The sequence below is a fragment of the Dipodomys ordii genome, unplaced genomic scaffold (genome assembly GCF_000151885.1).
Source record: "Dipodomys ordii isolate 6190 unplaced genomic scaffold, Dord_2.0 Scaffold116, whole genome shotgun sequence".
NCBI classification, from domain to species: Eukaryota; Metazoa; Chordata; class Mammalia; order Rodentia; family Heteromyidae; genus Dipodomys; species Dipodomys ordii.
The window spans coordinates 1,966,477-1,977,603 of record NW_012267332.1 but is presented as its reverse complement, the minus strand read 5'-3'; the positions used below and the strand labels follow the sequence as shown (position 1 = coordinate 1,977,603).

The 11,127-nt window shown below is 42.3% G+C and overlaps 1 protein-coding gene across 5 annotated transcripts in view; it reads right to left on the bottom strand.

Annotated features, from left to right (window-relative positions):
• Window positions 1-11,127, bottom strand: part of Atrx (alpha thalassemia/mental retardation syndrome X-linked) — a 172,246-nt gene that overhangs the window by 119,770 nt on the left and 41,349 nt on the right. For all 5 annotated transcript variants that reach the window (XM_013028924.1, XM_013028925.1, XM_013028926.1 and 2 more), the window contains exon 2: window positions 5,209-5,321. In XM_013028924.1, the coding sequence (XP_012884378.1) occupies window positions 5,209-5,321 (113 nt within the window). The remainder of the gene's footprint in view (window positions 1-5,208; window positions 5,322-11,127) is intronic.

The window sequence follows — 11,127 nt, the reverse complement described above, 5'->3', positions numbered from 1 at the left end:
AAAAAAAAAAAAAAAGGCTGGAACCAGGCGCTAGTGGTTCAAATCTGTAATCCTAGCTACTCAGGAGGCTGAGATCTAAGGATCAAGGTTCAGAGCCAGCCTGGGCAGGAAAGTCCTTGACGCGCTTATCTCCAGTAAACCACCAGAAAACCGGAAGTGGTTCTGTGGCTCAAGTGGTAGAGCGCTCGCCTTGAGCTGAAGAGCCAGGGACAGTGCCCAAGACCAGAGTTCAAGCTCCATGACCGACCCAAAAAAACAAAAAAAAGGCTGGGCAGAGGACATGTCTGTTATTCCAACTATGGTGAGAAGTATAAATACAAAGACTGTGGTCCAGGCCAGCCTGGAAAAAAAAATAAGACCTTGGAGCTGGTTTGCTAGTGACTCATGCCTGTAATCCTAGCTACTCAGGAGGTTAATATATAAAGATCACAGTTCAAAACTAGCCAAGTAGGAAAATCCATGACTTTTATCTCCAACTAAACACAAAAAAGCCAGAAGTGGAGCTGTGGCTCAAATAGTAAAGCACTAGTACTGAGGAAATTAGTGTATGGACAGCACCCAGGCCCTGAGTTCCAGCCCCAGGACTGGCATACACATACACATACCACAACACACAAACATACACACATACAAACAGACCTTGTCTCAAAAGTAACCAGAGCTGGATGCCAGTGGCTCAAGCCTGTAATCCTAGCTACTGAAGCTATTCAAACCCAGCCCTGGTAGGAAAGTTTTGAGACTCTTATCTCCAACCACCAGAAAACCGGAAGTGGCACTGTGGCTCAAGTGGTAGAGCAATGACCTTGAGCTGAAGAGCTAAGGGAGAGCGCCCAGGCCCAGAGTTCAGGCCCCACGACCGACAAAAAAAAGAGGCTGAGATCTGAGGATCATGGTTCAAAACCAGCAACAAAGTCCATGAGACACTTATCTCCAATTCACCACCAGGAAGAAGCACTGTGGCTCAAGTGGTAGAGGACTAGCTTTGAGCTGAACGGCTCAGGGACAGTGCCCAGGCCCAGAGTTCAAGCCCCATGACCAACAAAAACATAAAAAAGCAACCAGAGCAATTATGGCTGAGGCAAGGGTCAAGATGCAGAGTGTCTGCCTATCAAGCCCAAAGCCCCTGAGTTTAAAACCTAGTACTGTCCCTACCATTCAAATTAAAAAAAATAAACTACTTACAAAGAAAAGCAAAGACATAGATGTTGGGCTGGGAAGGTGGCTCAGTGGTAGAGCGCTTGCCTTGCATGCCTGAGGCCCTGAGTTCGATTCCTCAGCACCACATAAGCAAAAAGAAAAAAAAAGCCGGAAGTGGCGCTGTGGCTCAAGTGGTAGAGCGCTAGCCTTGAGCTGAAGAGCTGAGGGACAGCGCCCAGGCCCCACGACCGGACCCAAAAAAAAAAAAAAGACATAGATGTTTTACTGAATTATATCACACCTTTAATAGATAACTGATCATTCTCAGAGAGCAGAGCGAGACAGTAGATTAGAAACTGTATGTGATTATGAGTGAAAAGGGTCAGGATAACAGTGGACAAACTATGTTCAAAAATAGAAAGGAAAAGCATTGGGAATCAAGAAAGAGGTAAATGGACAGGCAAACAAGAGGGGCAAACAAAGGAAGCATCACAGAGAAAAGTAGGAAACAATGTACAGCACTCCAATCACAGCTCCTGGGGAGAGGAGAAAGCAGAAGCTGTAACTGTAGGGTAAAAAAGGCAAACCTAGTGGCAACATGCTGGCAGACCTAGCCACAGGATAAAGGCTTCAACCTTAAATCTGGTAGAGTTGTGAGGACATGGTAATCCTAGCTATTGGGAGGCAGAGATGAAGAGGATTGCTAGAGACCCCATACATCTCAATCAATAAGCTGGGTATGGCGGCCTATGGCTGGGTCTGAGCATGGGAGGCCTTAGGTAAGATGAATTTTGTCTGATATTACCTGAAAAATAACTAAAGCTATAAAGGCTAGGATATGGCTCAAGCAGTAGAGTGCCAGCACAAGGTCCTGCTTTCCAACCCATTATCTCACACACACACACACACACACACACACACACACACACACACACACACACACACGAAAACTAGATGTAAATTAGCTTAACAGTGATCCTGCCTGCTTGAAAAGCTAGCATTAGAGAACATAGGCATTTTGTCATTCTCTATATATGAAGGCTATAGACAGGTGATATATTGGGAAGTATCCCTTTTGTTTGAAACTAAGCTACTTGGGGGACCTGAAAACAAGAAACAGTTGTAGATCAGAGAGCCTGCCATAGTGACTGGCTGTGAGATCCCCATGAGATGTGGTCAAGCAGAGGGAGCAAGGAAGGGGTTTCTGATGAGGGCATGTGGGTAAGTTTAAGCAGTGTGCTCAGTGGCCCCACCCTCTGAAAGGGACAAGCCCTATCACCTGAGGGCCACTGAGAGTCAGAGCTCCAAGCCCATAGCTCACAGACTCTCTGGCTAATGGAGTTGAATTCCTGCTGTATATGGTTTGCTGCCAAGTGGAACTGAGAGCTCTGGGCCCAGGTCCATAGGATCACTGGATTTCTCAGCCTCCTCCCTCCCATAGAGTGGCTAACTGCCTACCAGAGTCAGAAAGTGCTGAGACCAGTCTGCCAGGTTCTTCTTCAACAATACAAGTGCTATTTTGGCTTCTCTCCACTGAATCATTCAGAGGAAATGGGGGGGGGGCACCTAGTACTGGACCCTTGATGTTCCTGGGGCACTTGGGAACAAATGGGAACATACCTGGACCATAGAATGCAAGCTTAGTGAAGTGAGCTGCAGTCTCCCATACATCAAAGGAAGCTTCTAAAGTGAGAAGCCTTAAAGCTGACAACTGACTTCTGAGTGGCCTGCCCTCAGCCAAATACAGAACTAGCCTGAAAAGTAGGAACTTAAAAAAAAAGAAAAGACTTCTACTGTTTTCTTTTCTCTGAAAGGCATAAGGGATTGGGCCCAGGGCCTAAGCAAGTGGATTAAAGTTGGACTCTAAGCTACACTGGCATTCCAGTGGGGAGAAATTGCATCTCAACCCTGCCATTATCCCAGTTGCTCCTAATTAAAGGGACTTCAACTGAAAGAATACAATTGAAACAACTGAAAGAATACAACTGATTGAAATCTACAGCCCAAAATTTGACCTTAGATGTACAAAATCACATATATAGGCAAGCCCATCAGAATAACAGTACTCCTTGAGAAGAAGGCTATGAAAGAAAATAATTTCCAACCTAGATTAATATATCCAGCAAAGCTATGCTTCAAAATTGAAGGAGAAACCTAAAAACCTACCATAATACAAACTAAAGGAGCCAGTCACCAGTGGGCCATGCCTGTAATCTGGGCTTATCAGGAGGCTGAGATCTGAGGATCACAGTTTCGTATCTTAACTACTAAAAAGCCAGACCTGTGGCTGAAATGGTAAAATGCTAGCCTTAAGCAACAATAGTCAGCAACATTGCCCAGGCCCTGAGTTCAAGCCCAGGATTGGCAAAAAAAGAAAAAAGAAAACTAAAGGAATTCATGGCCACTATGCCAGCACTTCAGATGATACTTCAAAGGAATCCTATACACAAAAAAGGAAAATAAGCATAACAAAGAGGATATGGGAAAGAATAAATCAAACAAGAAGAGTAAGTGAACAAATGAAGATTAGGAAAGAATCAAAGAAGACAAAATGACAGCAATTAGTATATATCTTTCAATAATATCTCCAAATATTATCTTGACTTCAATAAAAAGAAACAAACTGTCAGACTGAACTAAAAACAAGAATCAACTCTTTGTTGTGTGCAATAAACACACTCTCACTGACAAACACAAACACAGGCTTAAAGTGAAAGAATGGAAAAAAGATATTCCAAGAAGTAGAACCCCAAAGAAAGAACTAGCTATACTCATATGTGACAAAGCAGATATCAAATCAAAATTAGTTAAGAGACAAGGAAAGTCACTTTTTTTTGCCAGTTCTGGGGCTTGAACTCAGGGCCTGGGCACTGTCCCTGAGCTTCTTTTGCTCAAGGCTAACACTCTACCACTTGAGCCACAGTGCCACTTCTAGTTTTTTTTCTGATTATGTGGTACTGAGGAATCAAACCCAGGGCTTCATGCATGCTAGGCAAGCTCTCTATCACTAAGCCATTCCCAGCCCAGAAAGTCACTTTATGATGACAAGGGAACAAACTAGAACAAACTATCAGGAGGATTTAACAATTACAAACATATACACACCAAATATTAATATGCACAATTTCATAAACAAATATTGTAGGACACTAAAACAGACTTCAACATTGTAATAATAATAGATGACTTCAATACCTCCATTGACACAAATCCATAGGTCATCTAGACAAAAAAATCAACATAAAAACTTCAAAATTAAGCCGGGCGCCAGTGGCTCACGCCTACAATCCTAGCTACTCAGAAGGCTGAGATCTGAGGATCATGGTTCAAAGCCAGCCCAGGCAGGAAAGTCCGTGAAACTCTTATCTCCAACTAACCACCAGAAAACTGGGAAGTGGCGCTGTAGCTCAAGTGGTAGAGTGCTGGCCTTGAGTGAAAAAAACACAAGGACAGTGCCCAGGTGCCAAGTTCAAGCCCCAGTCTAAGTGAAGGTGTTTGTGGCGGATTGTGACTCAAGTGGTAGAGCATCCTTGGGGAAAAAAAAAAAACAAGCAAGAGCAGCATAAAACCCTGAGTTCAAACCCCAGCAGTAGCACGCGCGCGCGCACACGTGCACGCACGCACGCGCACACACACACACACACGCACGCACGCACGCACGCACACACACCTTAAAGATCAAAGACCAAATAGCCAAGTTGTTAAAATATCTCTTATAATATTGTGTATTTATCAATCAGCATTCATAACCTTGTCAGTCATTCCCATTACACATAAAACCATACCAAATGCTTTCTTCTCTAAGCTCCTACCAATCATACAAACTAAGGGATTTTCCCATTTTATCTATTAGTATACATCAGTTATAAGAGGGGGAGAGAACTCCCATTTTTCCTTACTAAAGTTCAAATCTCTTATGCTAGACACCAGCAAAGATATACAGTAGCAACTAGTATCATGCTAAAATTCTCATTATCCACAAGTTGAAAGCCTTTAATAACTGCTTCATCAAAAAAAAAGACAAAGACATCTGCACAAAAGACAAAAGATGAAGCTGAACTTTGAATTTACCTATATTTTGATTTGTCAAAAGTCGAGGAGGAGAATTTGTTTCTTCTGATTCCTCTGAGGAGTGTGCCAGAAAGTCATGAAGCTTCTGCACCAATGTATTCAACTTGCTTTCACTATGGAAACAAAAAGGTAAAGAGGTTCATTAACTAAGTTTAACCCTCGAATAAACTGAACATAGCCCATGCTATAAAATCTTTGGAAGCCGGGCGCCAGTGGCTCACACCTGTAATCTTAGCTACTCAAGAGGCTATGATCTGAGGATCGCGGTTCAAAGCCAGCCCTGGCAAGAACGTCTGTAAGACTTATCTCCAATAAACCACTAGAAAACCGGTAGTGGTGCTGTGTCTCAAGTGGTAGAGCACTCGCCTTGAGCTGAAGAGCTGAGGGACAGTGGCCAGGCCTGGAGTTCAAGCCCATGACCAACAAAAAAAAAAATCTTTGGAGAGGCTGGGAATGTGGCTTAGTGGCAGAGTGCTTGCCTAGCATGCATGAAGCCCTGGGTACCACATAAACAGAAAAGGCCACAAGTGGCACAAGTGGTAGAGTGCTAGCCTTCAGCAAAGCTCAGAGACAGTCCCCAGGCCCTGAGTTCAAACCCACAGACTGGAAAAAGAAAAGAACAATTGTCAATCTGCATATAACCCAACTGATATAAAACTGGGGAAAGAAGGAAATAAGGAAAAATGGAAATAAATGACAAAGTGGGTTATAAACAGTATCAACCAATAAAGGTTTAAAAAAAAAGTCAAAACTCCACTGTCACATTGTGCAAGAATTAGGTGTGAAGATAAAGAAGCTCACTTTTGTTTAGCATATATTAGTTATACAAGGAATGGTTCACTGTCATATTTGCACATTTATACAAATAAGCCCAATCAATCTCACCCCCATATTCTTCCTTATCTTCTTCTTCACTTCTTAAAACAATTCCAACAAGTTTCATTATTCTATTTCCATACATGTACACTAATTCCACTGAATTTATCTTCATTCACTCCTCTTACTAGCCAAACTTCCTCTCCCAGGTACCCACATGCCCCAACAAAGCCTATTTTATTTACTTTCTTGTCTTTTTTTTCTGGTGTCATCTGAGGCACCAAAGAACACAAAGCCTGGGAGGTGTCCCTGAGCTTCTTTTGCTCAAGGGTAGCACCTTACCACTTGAGCTACAGCTCTACTTCTTGGCTTTTTTGTTAGTTTTAGTGGAGGTAAGTCTCACAGAGTTTCATTCCCAGGCTGGCTTTGAAACCATGATCCTTTGCAATCAGCTTCCTGAGTAACTAAGTTTACAGGTATGAGCCACCAACACCCAGAATTTTCAATTGTATAGTAATTGCACCAAGGATTTTCAGCATGGTATTTCAGGCACGCACACACACACACACACACACACACACGTGTTTGCATATATATATATATATATATATATATGTACACACACACATATAGATAGATATAAATATATACGTGCATTTTTTTTATCATTTCTGGGACTTGAACTCAGGGCCTGGGCACCATCCCTGAACCTGTGTTCAAGGTTAGTGCTCCAACATTTTGAGCCACAGTGCTACTTCCAGTTTTCTGGTGGTTAACTGGAGATGTACTCTCTGAGGGACTTTTCTGCCTGGGCTAGCTTTGAACTGAGATCCTCCAATCTCAGCTTCCTGAGAAGGTAGGATTACAGGGGTAAGCATGGGTACCGGGCTAGACATGCATGTATTATTTTAGTTAAAATAATGTTCTCTATTGTTTTCTCTTTCCCTACCCAGTCTCCAACTTCCCTTTTGATAACAGCTTTCATTAGAGTATCCTTTTGGTTGTATAAATCAATACTAATATCATCCATGGATCAATTAATCAATTATCCATTAATCAATTAAACATTTAAAACACATTACCTGTAGCCTAGTCCGTACCTGTAACTGCAAACCTCAGAAGCCAGATGGGGTTAGGATCACAAGTTTGAGACCTGCCTGGCCTGCTCTTACAAAATATGCACACTATGGTAAATAATGCTGCAATAAATATAGCTGTGCTGGTAGGTTTAGTATAGTCTTGTTTGTGAACATTTCAGTAAATGTCCAAAACTGGGATTGCTGGGTCATAGGGGAGCTCTATGTGGAGTCTTTTGAGGAACTTCCATACTACTTTCCAAAGTGGTTGAACAAGTTTACATTCCTACCAACAATGCAGTAGGGTTCCCTTCTGTCCACATCCCCTCCAGCATCTGTTGTTATTGGAGTTCTTGATTATAGCCATTATAAGGAACCAGTGCAGATGCCCCTGAGTATATTAATGGATCAAGAAAATGTGGTATATATACACAATGGAATTCTATGCCTGCATCAGAGAGAATGACATTGCCCCATTCGTTAGGAAATGGAAACACTTGGAAAAAATTATATTAAGTCTAGTCAGCCAGGCCCAAAGAAACATAGGTCCCATGGTTTCCCTTTTTTGCAATAACTAGTATATGTCTAAGACAAGTAGACAAGGTCAGATAAGTTGATGTTAGGTGAAATGAACCCCAAGATAAGTATTCAAATATATTTTCTTTCTTGCTATTGTTTCTAACATATTTATAAGATGATTTCTTTGTCGCTTTGTATGTCTCTTCCTCCCCCCTCCCCCCGCCGGTATAACCCCTGTTTTCAGTGTATTTGATCTTGGTATAATTTGTGGAGGGGAAGGGAAAAAACAAATCATTTAACTCGGGATACAGGTGGACCCATTGCAACAATGAGATGTACAAGTCGTTATGTCGCAAAACGAACTTTACAACTATGGGGGGGGGATTCGGTGGGGGGAAGATGGGAAGGGATGGGAAGGGGAAACAAAGGCGGAGGCTACAATGCTTGGTAAGAAATGTTCTCATCTTGCCCTTGTAATTGTAACCCCTCTGTACAGTAATTTTCACAATAAAACAAACTACGCACAGACAAACACACAGAAAGCACAATGCGGTACACACCTTGACTCCATAGCAATGTTGAAAAAGTTGTCAATATTTTGTTTGAAAATTAAGCTCCATAATACTGCTACAAATTAGTGAGGGGGGGAGGCGATAAAATCTTGTAAGAAGAGAGGCGGAATCATCTGACTCCTTCTGCCAAGTGAAGGTTTCCAAAAAAAAGATTATAAAATGGCTGGCAAGCACACGTGCAGGAAGTGAAGTCTCCAGACCCATTGGGCGATGTGAATTTTTTCTTAACTAAATTCCAATTGGTAGGGGAGCGGGGAGAGGAGGGGTCAATGAAGTCTCGAGAGAACAGGAGCTTACTCACCTCTGACTTCTTGGGCCACGCCATTTTTTTTTTTGAAAAATCAATGGCAAATACTGGGGGAGGAGAACAATGCAGTCTCGTGAGAAGAGGGGGCTGACACACACACACTCTGATGACCTTTGACCTCTCACGCTGTGATTCCAGGGGCCTTAGGGAAGCAGCTTGGGAGCGGCAAGTGTGACTGTGCACTTGGTCCCGGAGATCGCCTCAGAAGCATGGCTACTTCTAACTCCGTTACCATGACTGGTGCCCAGAGCCCCCCGAAAACCACTCTCTTCGTGAGGAACGTGATGAGGAGTATCAAATTGGAAGATTTAAACCGCGAATTTGGTCGTTTCGGCCCCTTGACGGACGTGTATGTTCCACTAGATTTCTATACCGGACGCCCTCGCGGGTTTGCTTATGTCCAGTTTAAGAACGCTGAAGACGCTAAAGAAGCGTTACAAAACTTGGACAAAAAATGGATTTGTGGACAGCAAATCAAGGTACAGTTTTCCTGGGGAGCTCGTAAGGCACCAAAAGAAATGAATGCCAAAATGCACAGATCCTCAGGTATCAAAGACAGTTATGGATATTCTAGAACTTTCGACAGTAGCCGAATGAGCAACTCCTTGCATTCTTACAGAAAATCTCACTCTCCTGAAAATGATGAATGGAGGAGAAGCTCAAGGCACAGAAGCCATTCCAAGGACAACCTCAAACACAGAAATGAGTCGTTTTCAAGAGCTAACTCCACTTCCACAGACCAGGCAAAGTCCAATCAGAAAACCGAAACGCAAGCAGAATCACACTGCACATCTGCATTCCACAACAAAAGTTGAAGCGCCTCCAAAACACATTCCAAAGCCCAACAATCACCCTCAAGATATCACGAAGCCAAAAACCACCTGCATGAAAACCTCAATAAAAAGACAAAGTCTGGGACTCTTTCTAAATCCAATGGCCAATTATAATGTACACTATGATTCTCTGGACATACATTAATAATTACTTTTTTTGTACATCCGGGCCTGGGCTCTGTCCCTGAGCTTTTTTCCACTCAAGGATGCCATTATCTACCATTTGAGCCTACCTCTACTTCGTTAAGAGTCTCAAGGCCTTTCCAGCTCAGACTGGCTTCAAACTGCATTCCTCAGATCTCACCCTCCACAGTATTACAATTATAGATGCTAACAACTGACTCCTAGCCAATATTCACAGCTCTTTTGGTATACTTAAATTTTTTGGGTTGCCATATTGTAATGGTATATAAAAAGCACCAGTTCTTCCTGTTGTTATGGTTATTGATGATTATGTTTATAAATATGTAAAATATTGATCAATGGTTATAATTTGTTATATATTAGGGAGATGCCAGTTTCATGTGTCTGTGCATGTTTAATGTATATAGGCATATATACATGTTTGACATCTATGTACATAGGTTTGAATACGCACTTAGCAATTTGTGGTGTCTGTGTTTTTGTTAAGACTATGTCATGTTTTATTCTTGAAGTATTTGATGAAAATATACTAGCTATAACTTGTAATACCAATTTACTATAAATACACGAGTTGATCATTAAATACTTTTCTGTTTAATAAAGCTCTCTTTAGAGTCTGTTTTGGAACACTTTCCCCATGCACTAGCTGATAGTTTATGTTTGTGTAGTTTTTAATACAATTTTATTGTTGTTGAGTTGTACAAAGGGATCACAATTCCATGTCAGGTAATAAGTATAATTCTTGGACAATGTCACTCCTTCATTTTCCCCCAGTGTCCCCTTCTCATCCCTGCCCACAAGTTACATAGTTTACTTTTTACATAGTGTATATTGAACACTAAGATTGCATTTTCACTCTTCATCCCTCCATTGCTGTAACCTCCTTTTTCCCCATAAAAAAAAAAAAAAAACAGCTGAGGGGCTGGGAAAGTGGCTCGATGGTAGAGCGCTTGCTTTGCATGCATGAGGCCCTGGGTTCGATTCCCCAGCACCACATAAGCAAAAAGAAAAAAAAAGCCGAAAGTGGCGCTGTGGCTCAAGTGGTAGAGTGGTAGCCTTGAGCTGAAAAGCTGAGCGACAGCGCCCATGCCCAGAGTTCAGGCCCCACAACCGGACCCAAAAAAAAAAAAGCAGCTGACATGGTCCAAAAAGAAATGTACTCTTGCTGGGCACTGATGGTTCACATCTATTAATCCTAGCTACTCAGGAGGCTGAGACCTAAGGATCACGGTTCAAAGCCAGGCCAGGAAGGAAAATCCCTGAGACTCTTATCTCCAATTAACCACCAAAAAACCAGAAATGGCGCTGTGGCTCAAGTGGTAGAGCAGGTGTGAGCCACAGGCATACAACTACGTCTCTTTCTAAATGGTACTGCATAGTGGATGAAACCAGAGATCAAAATTCACTGATTACTTAAACATATGACAAGCCAGGCTCTGGTGGTTCACACATATAATCCTAGCTATTCAGGAGGCAGAGATCTGAGGACTATGGTTCAAAACCAGCCACAGCCAGAAATTCCACTCTTATCTCCAATTAATAACAGAAAAAGGCAAAAGTGATGCTATGGTGCAACTGGTAGTACTAGCCTTGAGCAAAAGGAGCCCAGGAACAGCACCAGGCCCAGCACCAAAAAAAAAAAAAAAAGATTA